At 34.9% G+C, this 22,148-nt stretch overlaps 2 protein-coding genes across 2 annotated transcripts in view; one reads left to right on the forward strand and one right to left on the reverse strand.

The window, feature by feature from the left end:
* The window catches only part of LOC133185440 (histone-binding protein RBBP4), a 241,291-nt gene that overhangs the window by 160,637 nt on the left and 58,506 nt on the right, over positions 1 to 22,148 (forward strand). The gene's annotated exons all lie outside the window — the stretch shown is intronic.
* Positions 1,645 to 21,657, reverse strand: LOC133185620 (uncharacterized). The gene is made up of 17 exons (XM_061320932.1): positions 21,639 to 21,657; positions 20,316 to 20,983; positions 18,611 to 18,785; positions 17,747 to 17,773; positions 12,831 to 14,032; positions 11,372 to 11,575; positions 10,355 to 10,541; positions 9,639 to 9,814; positions 9,066 to 9,369; positions 8,149 to 8,859; positions 7,311 to 7,526; positions 5,715 to 5,846; positions 5,027 to 5,287; positions 3,359 to 3,560; positions 2,263 to 2,447; positions 2,110 to 2,155; positions 1,645 to 1,988 (listed from the first exon to the last, which is right to left on the reverse strand). The coding sequence occupies exons 1-17, from the start codon at positions 21,655 to 21,657 to the stop codon at positions 1,928 to 1,930; spliced, it is 4,776 nt and encodes a 1,591-aa protein (XP_061176916.1). The 3' UTR covers positions 1,645 to 1,927.

A 22,148-nucleotide genomic window follows, 5' to 3' on the forward strand; every position in this document is an offset into this window, starting at 1 on the left:
ATTTTATTCACATAATCTGACAGTCATTAAAAAGAAAACAACAAAATGAGTTCACTTTGAAAAATGCTATGGTTTTTAAATCGCCCTCTAAATGACGTTCTATCTGTGTAATGATAATGTTTAGCCGACATCGCTCAAAATTCAAAATTGAGACAACAGTGCCTGTCTCGGTAGTAACTTCTGCATTTTCATCAGAGGTAAACCTTTTATATATGTTAAGGACTCTGGTTTGGGTTAAGCAGCAGCAACCTAAGACTAGGATTGATAATTACAGTTTCAAAATGAGGGTAGCTAGCTCTTTTGATAATCCATTTTGATTGAAATTGCAGTTTTTTGCAAAAGTTTGATGTAAATTTGTTACGTTGCAATTTCATAAGTGTGAGAATTTTTTTTGGAATATTTTGTAGCTAAAAAATTGTACTTATTCAAATATTTTTATTTATATCAAGCAAATTGGCCAAGGGATGTGTTTATGGAAGGTACTTCAAATGGTGTCATATATTTTGGGACACCCAGGATATATATATATATATATAGAGAGAGAGAGAGAGAGAGAGATTCCTTGGTTAATCTTGAACCACCCTTGGCTGCTGCCCAATCCTTGCCAACAGTCATGATTGGAAAGGGGAGCAACTGAACTTTAGAAATACTCTCACAAAAGTTATAACTTTCTGACCCATAGTTCCAAGCAAATGACCTGACAACATAATTTTTTGTTCCCCCTTTGCTGTCCTAGCTCCCTGACAGTCTTGCCTTTTGCATTATTGCTCCCTTGCTCTGTTGTCCTTAAGGGCAAGGAATGAATGGTTTAAAATCTGTTGTCATAAAAAGATGATACTGGCTCAACATGTAAAAATCAGAGATATGGGTATTTATCACTGACAATGGACAATCAAACATATGCAAAGTCTGAGTAAATAAAAATATTTCAGTATCAACACATCGGCTCGGTGCTGATGTCAATCATTATTACTTGCTGTCCAAATTCTTCTTAAAAGTTAGTGCAAACAAAATGATAGAAAGCATTGTAAATTATTTATTCAAACAATTTGTATTAAATTATTATGTCTACAAAAAATAATTATATATCATGTGGATTTACAAATACTGGTAAGCCTTATGAATGATTATTTTAATTTTTTAAACAAAATATCACAGATACACCTACAAAAAGCACTTTTATACACACACATTATTGTTTAAGTCAATATGACGGAATGTTATACGGACTGGTAAAAAACGGACGGAATTCAACAAATATTTCTTAATAAGAATATGAATCTACTAGACCTGAAATTGATTCAATTGGATTTTTTTATGTTAAAATGCCAGAAATATGAACAGTGTTTACTAAATAACAAATATTGTACAATTTGAAAACCATTCCACAAAATATTTATATACATGTAACAAACGTGTTACACATAAACAATTGTGTTTTAACATTTACCACAAACAAAAACTGCATTGTAAAACAGATAGACAGACTTCCCTGAAATCTGCAGAGAGACAATATGATCCTCCATTCATTTTCATTTTCTATTCAAAGAAAATTATTTTTTAGTAAGAATAAAATTCGCAAAAATATAGATCACAATCAAAGTGAAATAGATTTAAAAAGAAAATAAATATTAATTGGTTCAAAATTATATACAAAAAAAAAATGAATGACAATAAATATAATAAAATATCTACAGACAATAAAAATATTCTTTTTATTAATAAAATATAGTTTTCAAAACAGATGTAAAAATGATATGGCAAAATGAATATTAAACTTAAACAAAAGCTCTGCAAGTTGTTCTGAGTGTCTATCTAATGGACGGACATTGTGTGAATTAAAAACAATGGTAAAATAAAGTATGGCTTTTTAGTCTTTTGTTATAGGTTTTACGAAGGGACATAACTCTCATATCTGCAGTAAACATCATCTCGTCCAGGCCATTACAACTTTGTTGAAAGCTACAAACACTCCCTTGTTAGGTTTGCTGTAATAAAATAAAAGACTTTGGCTTTAATTTAGACAGAGCATATAAGCATTTGCAAAATGACATTTTCAAGAAATAAAAAACATTATTTACAGAGCAGAAAAATATATGCATATCATACCATCGGAAGTATCTCATTCCCTCAAATTTTCCATCATGTTTTCCGTCTGAAAAGCGACATGAAGCAAGATAAACAAATTTTACAAACTGATTGAAAGAAATATGAAAGATATTCCATAGCAAAGTTTTATCCTTGTTTTTTAATCATACCTACCTTCTTTGTCTAACTCAACCCCTAAATATGCATCACTACGACCTGGTAAATGTCCAACAAATTTCACGGATCCTTGACTTAGTTTCCCACCAGCTCTGGAGAATTTCACAACATCCTCTAAATTTATGTCACCAGGGGAACGGGGAGAAAAGGGCTTCATCCCAGTTGTCAGTGGTGCAAGAGAACTGAAAAATATAAAATTTCAAACTCTCAATTTTTCCAAGACAGAAAATGTATGTTAGTTTCGAAAAATTTTTAATAATTTTGAAAAAATAACCAATTGAAATTAATAATATACATGCATTTTGCTACATTAAATGACAGGCTTGTAGGAATAAAATTAATTGTCCTTAATTTCAACAATTCTGTGAGCCTTAACAATCACCTGAGTGTCACAAGGCAGATTTTTTCAAGGCCATAAAATATATTCTTATTTCTTACATACTGCTTAAAGCTTTGCAAAACTTAAGCACCAACAGAGCCCCTTAATCCAGAGTGGGTAATGAAGTGAGCAAATTTGAATCTGCTCTATATGCAGATTTCTCTGACATAAATTTGACAATTTGAAATCTTGTTCTTGAGAGGATATTTTCCTTACTTATACAACATAAAACATTTGACACCTCCTCCTATTCTGCTGAGGGGCCATATTTTCAGCAAATGTAAAATTTTACATAATTGACTTTTAATAAATATCTATATGTATCTCTATGTAGAAATGGACTTTAGGCCTTTGATAATCTTGAATCTACACTTTAGGAGGATGCTGCACATATGACTTTTAAATTGATAATTTGTTGTCACATCTTAATAAGAGGAGCATTTTTAGAGAATTTTGCTACATTATTTCTATGTAAATCTTAATTTGGACCCTCTTTTTGGCCCCATTTCTATCCTACTGGGGGTCATTGATTGAACAATGTGCCTGCATATAAATTAAACACATCAAAGCCTTTTAGTTCAACAGAATGAATTGGTTAAAGATTCTTCTGGTCTACTTCCATAGTAAAAGTTTTATCCCATTTGTGGTCCAAACCTGGCCCAGAAGACACGACTACGCAAGTTAACTTCTGGTCACCAATAAATCAGTTCTCACCTATTTGAAGCCGCTAGCATGTTTCTGTTATGTTGAGTAGTAAGTACACTAGGAGTGATGGTTCGGAGGTTTGCAGTAGGGGGTGCAGGATTTCTCTTATTGAGGGTCCTATCCACTGGTTGGGTCAGCATAACCAATGACCTCTCTGTTCCAAAGGGTCCTGACCTTTCTGTACCCATGGTGAGGGAACTCCTCAATAATTCTGGGAAAAGAGTATGTCAAAATTACATTCAAATATTCCACAGCTATTTTCCATATTATATAGCTATGCTGTCATTGTCTCTCTTACACATGTACTACTAAGTGACAAAACATCACAATAACAAACTGATGATTAATCTTGTGTTTCCATGTCTACCACAGTGATGATATAAATACAGTTGAACTTCGGTGTCTCAAACACGGATATCTCAAATACCATGGATATGTTGAAGTGATTTGGAAGTCCCAAATACTTATTCTTTAAGTATTTCACCCTGGATATCTTGAATCCTCAGACATCTCAATTTTTTCTCGCGGCCCCAATGAGTTCGAGATAATGAGGTTTGACTGTAACAGTTGTTGAATCAAATTTTATATCAAACAATTTAAAACTCCACTAACCAATTTTCCAGAATATATTACACAATTAGTCTTCAACTATTAAATATAAACAACCATAGTCTGTTATTTCTACCATACTCCTCAAATCAATTTGAAATCTTTGTTACTGCAAAGCTAATTTTTGGGAAAAATAGCATAATTAAGCAGATTATCAGCCAAAAATATCCCTGCACTATATCAGGTATATACAGCTGAACTCCCACACATCATACGTGACATACTGCAGATATCCAGGTCCTCAACAAGTTTGAAAAGCTGAACATCTCAGTTCTTATTTTAAATACACTATACCACCAAGAATTATTTCTACCAAAATGAAGCATACCAGAGACGCTAGCTACTATTTGGGGAAAAAATTCTCTACAAAACTCTCCTACCTGTGTAGTGTTCTATCATGTCACATTTAGTCGATCTATATGGTCCTAGGTATTGATTTTCAATTACTCAAATGTACTTTTTGATAAAATACTAAGCATGCAATCTATCACTCCAGGGATTAAAGGTAAAAGTTGTTTAAATAACACAACTCTGTTAGTGTATGTTTCTGCTTGCCAAAGTAAAAAGTTTTTTTTCAGTGTTTACGTTCTAAGGCATTTAATCATTCTATTTAATGTTTAACCTGCACCTTAACAATCACACACTCGATGAAAGACCTGCATACTAATAAATGTTCCTGGAAAATGCAGGTATTAATTTGATCTTTATGTATTCTCTTGGTGCAACAAGATTAAAGTTAAATATTCATAATGTGGTTGTCTTTGTTTAATAAAACTAGGTTTATAAGCATTTTAACTGAATTCTTTCCAGAAAAAACAACAGGTTTTTAAAGGGTAAAAAAATTACACGTCAACAATTTTACTGCATATCTGCACAGGATTTAATTACTTGAAATGCAAGAATAGAAAAAAAAAACAACTAATGCTAATAATACTTGGCAGCATAATGAAAATTATTTTTTTTTCTGGGATCCTGGAAAAACATTGACAGTAAGCCAAAATGAATATCATACATGTATATCAAATTATACATAATTTCTTTTATATAAAAGTAAAATATATTAATCACCTCTTCCATCAGCTGATTTGGATCTCGGGTGTTTAGAATATGACGGCTCCATCTCCTCGTCCGATCCCTCCGATCCCAGGGAGTCCCGTCTCCGCTGGTAACTATACTGATGAGTGACAGACCGTCGGTGCTGGGGCTCTGGACTGGTGGGGGAGAGACGTGGGGAGACTTCTTGAAGCTTCGTGTTCACCAGGATATCGGTACCAGTGTCGCTTTCTTCCCCGTCCTGGTAAAGACCTGATTTCCTCATTCCATCATATCCTTATTAAAAGAAATAAAAAATCACTGAAGTCACATACAGTAAAAGTCTTCTTTTTCAGTTTCTTTAAATCAAGTTTTAATTATTACACCTCATGACATTGTCCATCAAAGTATATTAGTTTACCAAATAGAATTTATTTGTAAGATTAGCACACACTGATTACAATGTCTTGAAAGTTTATTCAGTGAAGATGATATTGTGATATATATATCCTTGTAGGAAGTGGCATGTTTTCTTAATTTTTTAATGCTGTTAATAAATATTTCAACTGTCAGTAGGGCAGACCTCTTTGGAAACAAGATAAATCACAGTCAAAGGGCATTAACTCTTGTAATTTCCCTGGTAAAGCTATATGGGCTGGTATACAGAAAGTGCAGGGTTGGTGGGTTTGTGTTAATAAAGAACCTATAGTTATTGCTACTTTACCTCTTTCCTGGTAGCTGGACTGGTATACAGAGAGTGCTGGGTTGGTGGGTTTGTGGTAGGTACCCGTCAGATAGTCTGTATTATTGCTGCGTTCTGACAGTGCCGAGGATGGGCGTGGTGGAATAGGTTCCTCTGTAAAGTAGCAGGGGAAAAAGATACTCAATATAATGATTAAATAAAATATTTTTTGCGTGTAGATATAAACATTGAAAGAAAAGCTGATATGTATAAGAGGCATGCATAAAATATTTCAGAAAAATATGCACAGACAGTTCAAGAACAAAAGAAACTGGTCTATCCATCCACGTAGAGGCAGAGATTAATGAAATAAACTAATTGATAGTGGAAGCTTTCTGAATTACTGTTTTTAAAGAAACAAAATAGTTTGCTTTAACTAAATTATTTCTAACTAAATTAATTTCTACAATTTAATTAAATGATTTTAAAGTGTTCTTATTTCAATACAAGGTACAATGAAAAATTTAAATATACAGTGCAGAAATAGTATCAATCAGTGATTACTTCAGAAATTTCAAGTTAAATGCAAGTTCTGTGTCAGGACATAGAGATTGCTATAAATTGGTTTCAGCTATAATAAAAAGTGAACATAAAGAAAGAAAAAGAACAGAATTAAATCATCATAAAATTACCAAAACATCTTTCAAAATAATGATACATTCCAATAGCGACACTGAAATTCTGCAGTAAAAAGATGCACAAACTAGAACTAGTTCAGAGATTAAAGCTCACGTTGTAGATCAAACCTTTTTAGGGTTAAACAAATTTGAATTCCCAATCCCTCATAACTCATTGTACAAATGGATTTAAAAACTGTTAGGTTTATCTGATTTAAATAGATCTATACAATGTTAAATCTACCCCAAAGAATTCAATTCTGGTGGCAAAAGCTCTAGCTCTTAGTGAATATATAAACATATATACTGAAAGATTAGGAAAGAGGCATGTCTTGGTTATTATATATTATACTTTTTAATGTGTCAGTCAAACTTTACCAATTTTCATGCATTTGAGAATATGCATTAATTATAGTTAAGTTCACAAATTATGAAAATAAATTTCAAATTAGCTTTCATTTTGGTGCATATACCAGTTTTAATTTTCTAAAACATAAATGAAGTCACTATCTCTGTACTTAAAAACACTCAGCAGTCATATTGCATATTTTGAATCATGTAAAATGTACCAATGAATGCATAAATATTGCTTCATTTTTGCCTTCAATCTAAAATTTAACTTTCTGCATCATACAGCATCTAAAGTTTTCCCTGAAACAATATGATTTTCTTCTACAACCAGGAATATAATTTTGCTAATTTTTATTCTTGAGTAGATATACGAGAGAGAAAATGAGTACAAATCTACAAATATGAACAGATAACAACAGTTAGCTGAAAGTTTGAATATTCTGGTTAATAAGAACAGACCACATGCACACAACATCCAAACCAGAAGTGCAGAATTAGACAACCACCATTGGGGGCAGTGCCACACTTCCAGTTCTACATATTTTTAGTTGGTTACCTCGTCGGCTACCAAGGTCGAAGCGACGAATGCAATAAACACATGCAAACCTACCATCCCAGTCTAATCTAGGCCGAGGGGCGTGGTCTAATCTAGGTCGAGGGGTGTGGTCAAAGTGATATTTGGTGCGCTGATAGGTTGAAGTTGATGGAAGATCCACGTACCCAGGAGAGGGCGACCTTCGCCCTGACATCCGTGGGTCAGGCGTTCTGGAGCGCCCTCTATAGGTAAAGTGAGCATGCCTAAGATCTGCCTCTGATCGTGACCATTCTATAACCAGTCATGCGTGAATGAAGAAAACAGTAGTAAGTAAAAAGAGGCTAGAGTGTTCATTGTGAGTTTTGTTAAATAGGTTCAAGGGGAAGGAAAAATTTCTCATTCTCATGTGAAAAATGCATCAGTAAAACATGTTACACAGCCAAAACCAGACAAAGCTCATTATATTTCAGAGAGTGAATTACTGCAGACTTGTTAATTACTTCTGATATAAAGAATTCCATTTTTCCAAGTAGTTGTTATTCCTGTAATAAATATTTCCATGATATATCACAGTATATGCTGGCATCTATCATAACTGTTCCGAATAATTTTATTCTACCTCTATCTAAATCTACTGTATATATCTGAGCTTAACTATCACCTATAAACTAAAAAGCATTGTTTAACATTTCTCAATTTCTCATTTCACTCTCAAATTTTTATTCTAAAAGTATTAAAAAACTTTGTTTAACATTTCTCCTTTTCTCATTTCACTCTCAAATTTTTACTCTAAAAGTATTTAATTAGTGTTTCATGCATGCACATTACATTCCACTCTCAATAAAGGAAAAAATTCATGCTATGATGTCTTGCAAGCCATGTAACAAAGCAAAGCACAGTAATTCCAACCTACCTCTGTTTTTATCAGCAAAGTTTGGGGTAGATTTGTATTCCTGTTGGTATGTGTTCCTCTCCAGTTCCTTATAAGAAGGTTCTGTATATGATGGTTTGGAAAGCTCAGTGCATGATTTACTGGGAGGAATCTCATTTCTTCTGCTTCTCTCTCTGTCGTACTTATGCCACTCTGTTTCTATGGTGACGGTGTTATCAGGTGTCCTTGACCTTTCCCTGCCTAGCTGGTTATACTCCGATTGTCTAGCTGCATTATAACGAGGTAGTGTGGCTGGCACTGGTTCCCTATCCCCACCCTCTGGGCCTGTCCTATAACCTTCAGATCTGGGTTTATCCTCAAGGTCATATTTATGTCTGTCTGTGTGTCTATCTAAACTGCTGCTAAGTCTTGAAAATCTATCAAATCTGGGCTTTGTATCCTCTCCATCTGCAATTTTTCTAAAATTAGCATCAGCTCTTTCTAAACTGCTCCTAAGTCTAGTTTCTGCCTTTTGAATACTGCGACCAAAGTAGTTTTCTTCCTTGGTAGCACTGTCTTTGATATCACTGTTTCTGTATTTACCAAGTGTATCAGCTTCAGTTCTGCTATATTTGTTGTCTGTCTGTCTGTGAATGCTACTGAGCAGTCGAGCATCTTCTTGTTCTAAAGACAGCCTGCCTGATAAAGTTCTATCCTTGGAAAACCTGTCTGATCCTAGATCTAAAGACCTTTCTGAAAAACGGAAGAAAGGTGATTTTATTTCATTTTGTTTATTATGCTTGCTATCACTTCTAAAGCTAATAAAATAAGTATGGGCAATGCATAAAATAATACCCTGACAATATGCATGACCTATTAATATTTTTTGCTTTAAAATTGCTATTTATAAGTAACAATGATAGAAGGAGGGCAAGACTCAAAACAGGACAAGTTCTTACCCAGACTGAATCCCCTGGAGTGAAGAGGTGTCCTGACTTCTCGTGGTGACGTCCTAATGCCCCTTGGTGACACGGTTCTCGCCTCCTGTGTTGACACCCTAACGTCCCGTGGGGGAATCATTCTCTGTCCCTCCTGCTTTAATTTCATCAGTTCCTCCCTCACCTGCATGCTCTCCTCGTGGAGTTTGTAGTTCCTCTCTCTCAGAGCTCGGTTATCCTCCCTCAGTTGTTGTATCTCTATCTGAATCCTGTGTTCTGATTCAGTGCTTGAGCCACCATATCCTTTTTCATACATTTTGGATATCTACAATATGGAATTTATTTTGGTCACTATTGGTGGAAAAATGAAGGGAATAGAAAACTTTACTGAATTTTTCCATTGCCCATTTTTAGTTTTTTCCATCTTTACCACTCATAATGTCATAGAAAACTTGTACAATTTTTATTTACTTTTCAACAAACAGGCAACTTTTTTAAATAGGTAAAGGACTTTTATAACTTTCTAAATATATCATGAAAAGTTAAGAGTGTTTACAGTTGACTTAAGATTTCCCCATTCAGTACAAGCTATACCTGATCATGTAATCTCTGATTTTCCTCCTGGAGGTCCAGATTCTGAGATTCCTGCCCCACTCTCAGGGCTTCGTTGGCTCGTTGTAGTTCCTCTACTTTCCTCTCCGTGTTGGAGAGTTCTGACACAGCTGTCTCATTGGCCTCCTGTAAATCCTGGACCTGGCTCTCCAAATCAGCTGGAAATTGTAAATAAATTCTTACATTACCACACTGGTTAAATCTTTTTGTTATACAAATAAAGTAGACTGCATGCATGTAGATATTCATGTAAAAATGCTAAAATGTAGGTAATAAAATATATATACAAATTATATTGTAAATGATTAGCACTTTTCTTTACTGCCAAATGTCAAATCATTTAATATGGTCTCCTTTCAAGACACTTTTTAGGTCCATATGATGTATTTTCTCAAAATGTATGCATTCAGAGGGTAATGAGTTGTCCCCCAATATCAAATTATAGCTGAGTGTCTTCCACAGAGTGTAGGGGTTACTAAATGTAGAGTTATAGCTTCCTTAGACTCATACCTATTTTTCTCTGTATATGTAGATGGAGTGTAGAGTTAATATCAGTCACAAAGGCTTTAGCTTACCAATACACTTACCAGGGTACTTATTTTCCTCTCACTTCTTGGTACATACTGGTTGTTTTAATTATAGAGTGTGCAGGTTACCAGTGTTACAATTTACTGATACTTGATTATTGACGCTCTTACCTATTTTCCGCTGTAGAACATAGGGGTTATTGGGATTATAGCTGATCCCCTGTGACATCTCGCTGGTCTCCCCGTCTGGACGTCCATTCCTCCCTTTCCTCAGTTCCTCCATCTGATCCCTCAGTTTGACGATCTCTCCCGCCATTATATCCTTCTCACTGAGCACCTGCTTGTATTGCCTCTCCAACTACAAAAAAATTATCCAAATTCAAAATTTATGTTGGTGGAACTTAAGGTCCTTCATATTCCTATGTAACCTTTAACCTCTCAGCACGACCTTCACCTGAAATGAATTTGTGGCTTTCGCCTTGATGAGATGACCCTGTCTAACATATACTGTACTTTATATATTTTCAAAAATCTGCCTGTCTATAAATCTCAGTCATAATTATTAAACATTTACTATACTTTAATAATTATGACTGAGATTTATGGACAGGCAGATTTTTTAAAATATTTTCTTGCCCAATATTACAGGGGGTACAGGCAAATTTTCGAAGAAAACTGGGGGAAAAAACATAATTTACCATTGGAAAAGCAGCTCAATTACAGATGTAAAACGAGCTGAAAACAAGCTACAGACTAAAATTTTGGATGACACTCTGATAAGAGAGATAACTCTTACTGGTAACTAAGGATAACTATTATTATTTTTTTTATAAAATTGCCAAGATAAAAGTTCATTTGACAAATTTTGCCCCACAAGGTATGCTGAAACTGTGTGCAATTTAATTATAGTTCTCACTTCTTAGAATGTCCTCTCCAAACAGACAGAGAAAGCATGCAACCCTCAGTCTCAGGTTTTATAAATAGGGGCAAAATAAAAACTGCTGACACCAAACCCACTTTGATATCTCGAAGGATCAGAAACTATTCCTGGTAAGTATATAATAGCTCCACTATGCTTAGAAAAAAAGTATTAAATTGCCCATAAAATCATGTAGAATGTACAGTGTATTACATATATAGAACAAAGTTTTTAATGAATTATAACATGTTTAAGGCAGTATCTCTCACCTCCTGTATATTACTAAATGCTGGGGAGGAGCGTTGTTCCCTCATCTTGACCGTATCTAACTCCTCAGTCAGCTGCTGGTTCAGGGTCTTTAACTGCTTCAGTTGAGATGTGAGGTCATGAACTTCTGTCTCTCGGCCGCTTAGCAACTTCCTCAGGTTTCTTACACTGTCCTCAAGGTCATGAATTCTCTGGGTCTGTGCATCCTAAGTACAGACAAAATATCCATTAATTTAAAACAGAAATGATATGCAAGAGATTATCAAATGTATGCATACAAAAGATAGCGATATTGCATTGGTATTTCCGTATGAAACGAATCGAATCATCATGCTGCATGTTGAAATTAAACCACACCTGACCTGGTGATGAGGATCAATACAACCTCAGTAATTACTTCACAGACACCTGCTCGGCAGGTAAAATAATCCATATCTCACTCATCCATATAAACAAACAAATATTTACTACAAAATACTGATTACTACAAAAGCTCCTTTTAAAGTGACTGTACTCCAGAAAATTACCTCACAAGGAATATTCATTCATATAAAAATTGACATTTGCAAGTTCACCAAGCTGATAAGCCAGCAATTATAACAAAATTCAGACAGTGAAAGTATATATTTTTCGATCTTTCAGGGCATGTTGAGACTAAGCATAGGATATGCTATCAGGTGTGACATTGATCCATTATGATCACGCATTTAACCTCTTTCATAATTAATGACACAAAAGAGGGCATTGTTAATTATACCTGCTACAATGCTATGCTATGTCAATAGTAAGCTTTTAAAAAATAATAAATTTAAACAGTAAATGTGTGAATCTATTTTTCCTGGGTTTACACTGTGCATACAGAATGTGTTTGCTTACAGTAGTCTGACTTTCATATTGATAAAAATTGTGGAATCTCTCTAAACATGCTAAATGATATCACAAATATATAGAGAAATTTTTTTTTTTATTTTTCACAAATTTGTTTTAAATTAAAAGGGAAACATCTGACAATCAAATGTATTTCTTGGATGAATTTTTAATGCTCAGAACTACTAAACAGACTTTTTAAAAAAAATCCACATATATCTTTTTTACACAGCCTTAACATGTACATAATCTATTAATACATGAAAGCCTCTCTGAGCATATTGTCTTTGTAAACCACTTTAGATAAGTAAAAGATAGGAACACCTCAGTAAAACACTTAAAGCATCACAACAGAATTGAAAGCAACAAGTTTACTATTTTAGAAGTCACCAGTCCTTTTTGATCATGAGATATATCCCAAAATTTCTTTTAACTAAATATTTTTTATTCCAGTAATATGCAAGGGGCAAGGAAAAGGTAAATCTTTTAAATTAATGTTATTGCTAACATTCCAGTTTGCTTCAAAAACATATGCACCACACATGGGCAAAACCAATCATTTTATATGCAGTTGAAGAAACTCTAGTGACTAACCTCAGAATACCCGTTCTCCACAGCCCCAGGTGTGAGTGTTCTGTCACTGGCACGAGATGAGACATTAGACCTGTTGGCAGCTGGATTAGCTCCCCTGAGAGCTGGTGATATCTCCCCGGGAACTCTGATGTGATTGTCTGGAGTCAGGCTCCTTCCTTCCGTCTGTAGTCGCTGTTGCGTCGTGATGACAGGCAGACTGGATGAGCTGTGAGCACGCTCAGAAGCTCGTACATTAGGTGATGGAATCAGTGGTGTCGTCCGGTTTGACCCAGACCTCTCTGACCCTGGGTGACTGCCACTTTTTTCAAAGTACTGATTGAGTTCCTGCTCACTAGTCAGACTCTGTGGACGACTTCCTCCCGACCCTATTGATCCTGCGGAGTATAACTTGTCTCCACTTGTCTGTAGGACATCACTGATCAGCTGAGGAGTATTCCTCAGTGAGGAGTGGTTAGACATTGGCTGAGGAGTCTGTCTAGCAGACCCATGCTCTGACCTATTTATGGGAGTTGACTGCCCTAGAACATCATCTACAAACCCTGCTGTGGGGGTCTGTCTATTTGAGCCTTGTAGTGACCCCTCCACTGACCTTTGAGGTGACCTTGACACATCTCTTACAGGGGTCTGTCTTAGTGATCCCTGTGTAGAGTGATAGGGAGAACCAAGAGGAGACTTCATGTCTTGTGTTCCTATTATATCCTCCACAACAACATGAACACAGCCAGAGACAGAATTTTCATTTGACCTCACAGGAGATTTTACCCCCTCACTGCTGTACAGTTCAGCACTATTTGAAGCACTGTTGACTTCTCGAATAATTTCCTCCACTGTTTTCTGAGTGGTAGGTTGTGACACAGAGCCAGAACTTTTCACAGAGGATTGAGAATGTGGTCTCTCGACCACATCATCTACAACTGTGCTAACTCCACCATCTTGGAATGGTTCCGCAGCGACATCTCCAATCGGTGTCCTACGTCCTGCTGAGCTGAGTGGCTCTAACTCGCGATCTCTTGATTCCTGAGAAATCTGTTTCTTTACCAATTCCTCAAACTTGTTGGAGAGATTGAGAGAGGATTCCATCACCTCCTGTTGTTCACTATTGTCTTCTCCTGGATTTGTTTCTTCCCCTTGATGTGTGTATGTGTCTACCAATTCATCCTTCTCTGGGATCAAACTTTTTCCAACTTCATCTTCAATGATATCTGAAATCACATATATGAAAAATTAACTTCAACAGCCACAAAACAATTAAAGCATACTTTTTTAAAAAATTTAATTACTTGCAAAAAATTAAATAATTTATGCTTAGAATTTTACATACATTTTTAAGCAAAGGAACTATCTAATTAACCACAGGATCCCTATCCCCTAGAACCTCCTTCTAAGACGAAGTCCTCCCTATTTTTGTGCACTAAAGCTCTGCAGTCATTATATATAATGCCTCAAAAGAATTGCTCCTAAAGACAAAGTGTTAACTCTTAACAAAACTGGAGTAAAGCTACCAAAGAACAAAATCCACTACAAATACTTTAAATCGACTGATAATTCTGATAATGGATATTCTTTTAAAAATATGGACCGCTGAAATCTATACATGTTGGGGCACACACATTAAAATTCTCAATACAGTCACTGATAGCAGTGTATACAATTTCAAAAGACTCCACACTGATAAATAAAACAGATCTATCAATGGCCTGTCATTTCCTAAATCACTTTTCCTTTTGTTAAAAACATTCAGTGAAGGTTTGCGGAACACTACAGGCATGGCCGCATGTCACTGTCTATAGCGTCAAAGCTTCACACGTATCATAATAGGTAGACACAACACATGCTTCAATTGGATCTTTGTCAATAAAATAGGGAAATTTATAACTGATCCCCGCTATACCTAGTGAACTTTAAAGACTTTATAGGTTACTCTTTATGCTTTTATTGGATTTTCTTTTTACAAAGCAAAATATTTCAATTTAAAAAATACAAAATATATATGACAACTTACATGAATAAATCAGGAGAACATTTAAAATTTTGCATCTCTTCAAACAAATATTAATTTCAAATTTTGAAAAAGAGGATTATAAGTTATGACTTGTGAGGGATATTTCCATTACAGGTGTGTATTTTAACTGCAAATGTTGTGCACTTTTTAAAAAAATAACCTAAAAGGAAATGTAAATACTGTATGTACAAATGGATATATAGAACACTTTGGGAGACATCCTGCCTCACTAAAGAAATACTGCATCTATTGTCCAACAATTTATGGACTGCTTCTTGTCTTAGCTGATAACAAACAAAAGCTGTACGGTGATAGACTGATAGCCCTGGCAGAACTTTAACACTCAAGTACCCTAAAGTTTATCTAAATATTTTGAAGATATGGTCACCAAGGCTTTTTACATACAGTAGATGAGAGGGGTATGGCGTGTCAGGATTATCTGTGTTTGTGAAGTGAAAAACATTAATAGAATTCAATCAAAACCTGTCAAAGATTAAGGACATGCATTTTATGGGTTATTAAACAAATTAATAAAGATTTTTTGGGCATAAAATTCATACAATCCCTATAGTCAAGTTATAATCAATGTAAGAAAATGACACTTAGAGGAAGGATACAATCAACAAAATAATTTTCCAATGAAATAAAATACAAAAGTCCCAGAGGCAAAGAAACATTCTTATAATGAATTGGAAAGGCGAAAAAATCAGAAGTATGAATAAGGTTCCAAAGGGGATCAACAGACAAGGTCAAGTGATTGTAAGTACCTTCATCAAAGATATCTCTTTTAAAGGATTTTAAAAAAAAGAATAGCCATAGAAATTCAAAAGTAGGTCACTGTGACCTATTTTAAAATTGTAAGATCCCACATTGCATCAACAAACAGGGTTAAATAGTAAACAGATGATGCTTGATCTCACCAGTATAGGTCTGTCTTAAGGGATTTACTCAATAACCATAAAATTTCAAAAGTAGGTCATGTCCAACTTTCAGATTGTTATACCCCAAGGTCCCAAAATGTTTCAATCAACAAGGTTTGATGGTCTTTGAAGTCAGAGATATCTATTTTAAAGGATTTGAAAAAGCATAAAATTTCAGAAGGTGATCACTGTGATATACTTTTTTTTCTTAAGATGTATTAATCAACAAGGTTTGGTAATCATAAGCTCATAGTTAAGGAGATCTATACACGCGGTTTATAAAGCGTAAACTGTTCCAACCCAGGTTATACCAGTATAACTTGGGTAGACATTAAATTCATTCCTTATAATTTAATTTTCCATCATTAAGTGTAAAAAATAAGACAATTTCTCCTTCAAAAATGCCTTCAAATTGTATGTATTTTAAATGTAACGTCAAGCGGATTGATACGTTTTTGACGTAAGTCATTGTGATGTAGGCAACCCAGGTTATACGCATTATTCTAATTTTTTTATCCAATCATATGACGCGTTACAACCAAAATTAAATTATTCAAATATGACATGTAGGTTAAAATGAAGAGTCATACATTTCAAAATGTAGGTTACTGTGACCTACTTTTAGATCAATGCATTGCAGAGCCTCAAAATGCATAAAATGACAGGGTTTGATGATCCTAGGCCTCTTAGTATCCAAGATATTAAGTTCAAAATATTTGAGAATAAATACATGTAGCCAGAAAATTCAAAACGTAGGTCATCATGACCTACATTTTGGTTGATACAGTCCTAAAATGCATCAACTGACAATGTCTGATGAACCTAGAAGCCTTCAGCTCTTCTACAAAGAAAATGTCACTTAATATGTATTTAAAGTTGTGCATTGTAAGAATGCACCTTGACCATAATGTCAAACAAGCCGTTATTAGGTCCACTGATTAAAACTTGAAAGGTAGAACTTAATCATAAATAATGGTCAATCCAATGACAGGCCATATGATTTTTGAAGGAATTATAAACAGTGCTCTTTACACATCATATTCATCATAGTTGTGTTCAGTGTTGGGTAGCATGCATACGTATATAAAACCTAGCTGAATATCACATGTATAGTAAAAATATATCATTACACCTACCGCAAGACATTACAACCACTCAGCACAAACAAAGTCCCTGTCTATTATTTTTGATATATCTTGTCATTCATAAAATATTAACATTGATAGTACATCCCCTTCATTCCAATGTTGTTCATTTTGTATGTGTTGTTAAGATATGTTACCGAGGTCAGAATATTTGCTGGGTGTGAGATGGGTGGCATTTAAATCACACACATACTGATTGTGTAGTACATTTAAAATTCAGGTTAATTCTTTACCTGTATTAGCTTTACTTATCAAATATTAATGAACTGGGATTAGGAATTAAGATGAAAGGTTCACCCTTTCATTAAAATTCATTGTTAATTTTTTTTTTTTTTCCTGTGACCTTTTCTTTTGAAAATAAAATAAGGATACATGTTTATGTTATATTGTATATTGTTATTCAAGTCATACATGATCCAGCATTATGTATCAACTAAAGTTTATGTTGCAAAATACATCAAACATAAGAGAGTATTCAGCATTAGTAAATGTACATAAAACTGTCATATATAAAAATACTCTAAATATTCTACAATATTACACACACAAAAAACATCAATTTTAAAAGCAATCTTATAAATCTAAATTAGGTACATGTACATGTATATAAATGACTGTATCACTTTGCAATTTACATCTCAACAACCATTAATTGTTACACATGTAAGAGCACTGTGAGAACACTGCTACATTTCAGAGTTGTGAGTATCTAAGACTTCATAAAATATTCATCTCTCACTAAAAACCTACATTAATAGCAGACTGATGTAAACTATACACATCATAAAGCAGATACAAGCACTTCCACCATATTTTTTCAGTAACTATGGTAACCACATGCACACTCACATTTTTGGTGTGTTTCCTTCAATATGGCTGCACATAAAAAGACAATGTATACATTCTGGATGTTCTGCACATTGTATACTGGTCTAGTAATTTTGCATAAATGCATTGCATTTGAAATGTTTACAAGAAAAAGATCAGTTATGTTGTGCACATGACATAAATTTCATTTCAGCTCTCATTCTCATCTACCAGAGTCTATTCTATCAGACTGCAAGACATAAATGTATTCCTCTATCATTCAACAATCTCTCTTTACATGTGTATTAATTACTCAACTTCAAGCTGGTCCTACACTGCCCTTGATTGGTAATAATTTGATCCTTGCATTCAGTTGAATGTGGCTCAAGAAATGCTTTTGAGAATCATTACAAACGATAATTTATGACAAAAAATTCAAACAAAGTTTCCTTAAAAGCTTCAAATTGCCGTTAGGATCTCCCATCCCTCGGATCTCCTCCCAATTTCTCTCTCCCAAGCCACAGGTACTTGGGTCTTGGTTTATAAATATGTATGTACCTTATTGATATATAAAAAAGTACATACATATTTATAAACCAAGACCCAAGCTTGTACCTGTGTCCCAAGCTACGATTCACAAATAATACTACTCTGACAACTTTTTTGAGATATACAGGAAAAATTAATTACCAAGACTCCAATGGTTCTCTCGCATAATTAGTTTGTATTTTAAATTCAATACTAGAAATCGTCCACATAAAAGGCACATAATACATATCTAACAAGGAATCGTTACCCTTTCTCTACTATTGAAAAGACGCGGGACTCAACCAAGAAATGCAAATCGAGTACAAAATTTAAAAGTGAGAAAAGGAAGACAAGAAATTTCCGGTAAAATATCCTTACCTTCTTTGATGTAAATATCCGCTTCAAAAGTGTAGTGTTTGATGACAACGTCCTCTATAGGGTAAGTATTTCCCTCAATAACCAGATTCCCGCGGTACACCCCCGTGGCTACCTCCAGCTCTGGTGAGAAATAAGACTCGTTTGATTCGTCCCAAGTCAGTCTGATGGGTTCCTCCTGAAATTAAATTCAACAACGATAAAAAGATGGACTCAGATATAAATACCCTGGGAAATTGAAAGCAGGCTAATAATACAAGGGATGGGTGGTTCCCCACTTTTTTCTTGCTGTTAATGTTGTACGGACTTTTCATTCAAACTGACCAGTTCAAAGACCAGCTGACACCTACTGCTTGTTCATATTGTCACGGTTGCATGATCGAGCCCTCCCAACCTAATAAACATTTTGTTGAATTGACAACACAACAACTTTGAACATTTTTTGAGTTTTGCAAAGCTTCCTATACCCCCTTTTTTTTAAATATATATATATATATATATATATATATATATATATATATATATATATATATATATATATATATATATATATATATATATATATATATATATATATATTTTTTTTTTTTTTTTTTTTTTTTTTTTTTTTTTTTTTGGAAGGGAAGTGGAGGAAGGGTGCTGCTTTCACTTTAAAAAAAGAAGTCCTATATGCCTGGGAACCCTATTTTTGCAACAGACTACATTGTAAATAAATGTTTTTCAAAATTATTTCACAATGAAAAAGTAGGTAACGTCCTCTTTTTCACTAAGCAAGGGAGGTAGCATATAGTTTTTCACAGAAGGATACCCCCCCCCCCCAAAAAAAGAGAAAGAAAGAAACAAAAAAATAGATTGACCAAATCTCGAAAACCTATATTTCGTGGGGGGTCGATCGGATTGCAGGTTTCTTTTCTTCAAAATGCAAAAAAGTGTGTATACGGACTACGGAGGGGAAGGGGGTATGGAAATTTTCATCTAGATTAATAGCAAAAAAAAAATTGTCGGAAAAAATGAGGCTAACCCCCTCCCTTTCCCCTCCCATTACGTGTCTGAAACATATGTTTTATGAGACGCCCCTCCCCATTTACTTTTGATTATTTTTTCCTTATTTTTACACTTTTGTCCCCATCTCTAGATATCACAAAGTTCCGCATTATGCTGTTAAATATTCAAAAAATTATCCCATGGGATCGATGTTAATTATACTTGTTTGTAAATAAATTCTTTGTCAGGGTTTTCTAAATACAATCAACTTGGTTGTGAACAATTATGCCGTCGTAAAATTGTGATGATTCAATTTACAATTTCGCCATGATAATAAAGCATGTAATTCGACACAGAGAACTTGAAAAGAGTGTTAAATTTCAACAAACCATGTGTTTGTGAAGCGGTAACGTAAAACTTTCCCTATTTAATGAAATCGATTTTTAATCCAGTTTGACAAATACAGTGAACATTAACAATGCCTCTTTAAAGTACAGAAGCATTTCCATTTTTAAAATACAACGATTATTTTTTAACAAATCTACAATTGCGTTTAGATAAGGTCGAAAACTTAGGCTCAGTACTTTTTCGATCTTCACCTTATGCCACGAGATACATGGATGCTACACAACTCTGTTTTTGTGTGAAACAGACCTAAAGTCCAACTGACACATATTTTTTTAATTTTCACTATTAGTAAATAGTATGCACGTCATTCCCTTACCATTTTATACGAAGGAAAGAAGACAACGTCATGGGAATTGGTGCGCAGTGTTTTGCCCCATCTATATCGGCAAGTGGCTTTTTGCAACGAGGGTGACAACACTTCATCCTCCCTGCCTGGCATCTCTTCTTCTGATTGGTCGATTTCAGTTGTCACTGTGGCGTTTTCAGCTGACGTTTGTATGACGTCACTTTCTTCTACCTCTTCATTTTCTCTCTCGTCTGCAATTTCGTCGTTTTCAACACTTTCCTTCTCGGTGACAGCTTCACTTTGTAAAACATCCACTTTTTCCTCCACAGATTCTTCCACTACGTCCTCTTTATCCGTTTCAGAATCAATCACTTCTGGCTTCACTTCCAATTCTTCTTCTTCCTCTTCCTGTTCTAAACCTTCTGAAGCCTCACTTTCGATGTTTTCGTAATAAGGAATAGCGTCCACAGAATCCCCTTCGTCTTCAGAGTCACGTATAAACACACTAGATCCGCCAAACTGGGAGTCAACTGCTGGAGTTTTCTGTTCGGGATCTTCGAATTTCTTATCTTCTGTGGGTTTAACGTTATCTTTGTCTTCTGTCAGAGTTTCCGGGTCTGAAGAATGACCCCCTTTCTTAGTTTCCCCTTTGCTCTGGCTTTCCGGCTCCTCCGTTAGATCTTGTTGTGAACCGGCTCCTAAAATGGTTAATAAAGATCTAGATATATTGTATTATACTTGAGTATATGCTGATTCTGCACTCCATGAACATATATAACTCTTAGGAAGAGCTTATACGTCGAAATGGAACATGGCCGTAGGAACCGGGGGGGGGGGGGGCACGGGGGTTGTGCCCCCCCCCCAATAATTTTGTCGATATATTGAATACTATGGAAAACTAAGCTACTATATGCTTGTGCCCTCTCAATAAAAGGTCTGACTTTTTTTTTTTGCTTGTCAAGGATTTTTTGGTAGTTGATAGTGCCCCCAAATTAAAATGTTTGGCTGTGCCCCCCCCCCCCACCTCCACACCCAACTGAAATTGCTTCCTACGGGCCTAACACTATTACACTGGTACATTAGAAGATTAAACGATTTGTAGAACTACAAACATATCGATCTGTAATTCTAATCTTGTAATTTAAAAACACGTGTACAGAGATAAAATAGTTATTCATTGATTATTGAGATAAAATTCTTATATTGACATAGACAACACTTAGAATAAATACACAATCAACAGATGAGACAAACTGTTTACTATGTCTATACTTTAAATAAGGTTTATATTATTCGTTTAGCCGGTAAGTGTACAGCCAAGACATTCTAGATAATCCCTAATCCCACACCTACCTGTACACACCTCTGCCATATTTCATCTAAATCCATGTACCTTGAGTCCACACTCTCTCACCCCAATATAAAGTGAGAGGGGCCTGATTATGTCAGTTTTATGCAGACTGATCAAATATTAACACCTTACTAAAAAAGGTATATCGGCAGGTAAAACACAAGGTATTGTCCCCGGAGAGTAGGACTGACAAGAAATGCATGTATCTGCTTGTTTCAATATTAATCCAAAACCGGGTGGCCACGAAACAGACCTTCAATATATCGCTGATTATACGCAGCTTTGCCTATTATTATTAGCCAAAACAATGCCAACTAGCACCCAATTGAAAATTGTTTTACTGCTCATTGATTAAAAGTCTACAAACAAGGTGAAAGAATAATTAAGTTAATCAGAGCCAACGGCGAGGTATTTAAATCAGTGGTTTACCTTGCAAAGCAGCGGCGACCTGCATCAGAGACAACATTGGGAATGGACAAGTCAAAGATCACAATGTATGATATCCGATTATC

The sequence above is a fragment of the Saccostrea echinata genome, unplaced genomic scaffold (genome assembly GCF_033153115.1).
Source record: "Saccostrea echinata isolate AGI-Se365-2 ecotype Australia unplaced genomic scaffold, CSIRO_AGI_Sech_v1 ptg000012l, whole genome shotgun sequence".
In the NCBI taxonomy this organism is placed as follows: Eukaryota; Metazoa; Mollusca; class Bivalvia; order Ostreida; family Ostreidae; genus Saccostrea; species Saccostrea echinata.

What these genes read in the sequence shown, in the direction of transcription:
- LOC133185620 (XM_061320932.1), bottom strand. An exon ending in GAAGGAAACACACCAAAAAT is followed by an intron (nt 14,033 to 17,746) that starts GTGAGTGTGCAT and finishes ATGTGATTTCAG; the next exon opens with ATATCATTGAAGATGAAGTT. An exon ending in CTTTGCTGATAAAAACAGAG is followed by an intron (nt 7,527 to 8,148) that starts GTAGGTTGGAAT and finishes GACTGGTTATAG; the next exon opens with AATGGTCACGATCAGAGGCA.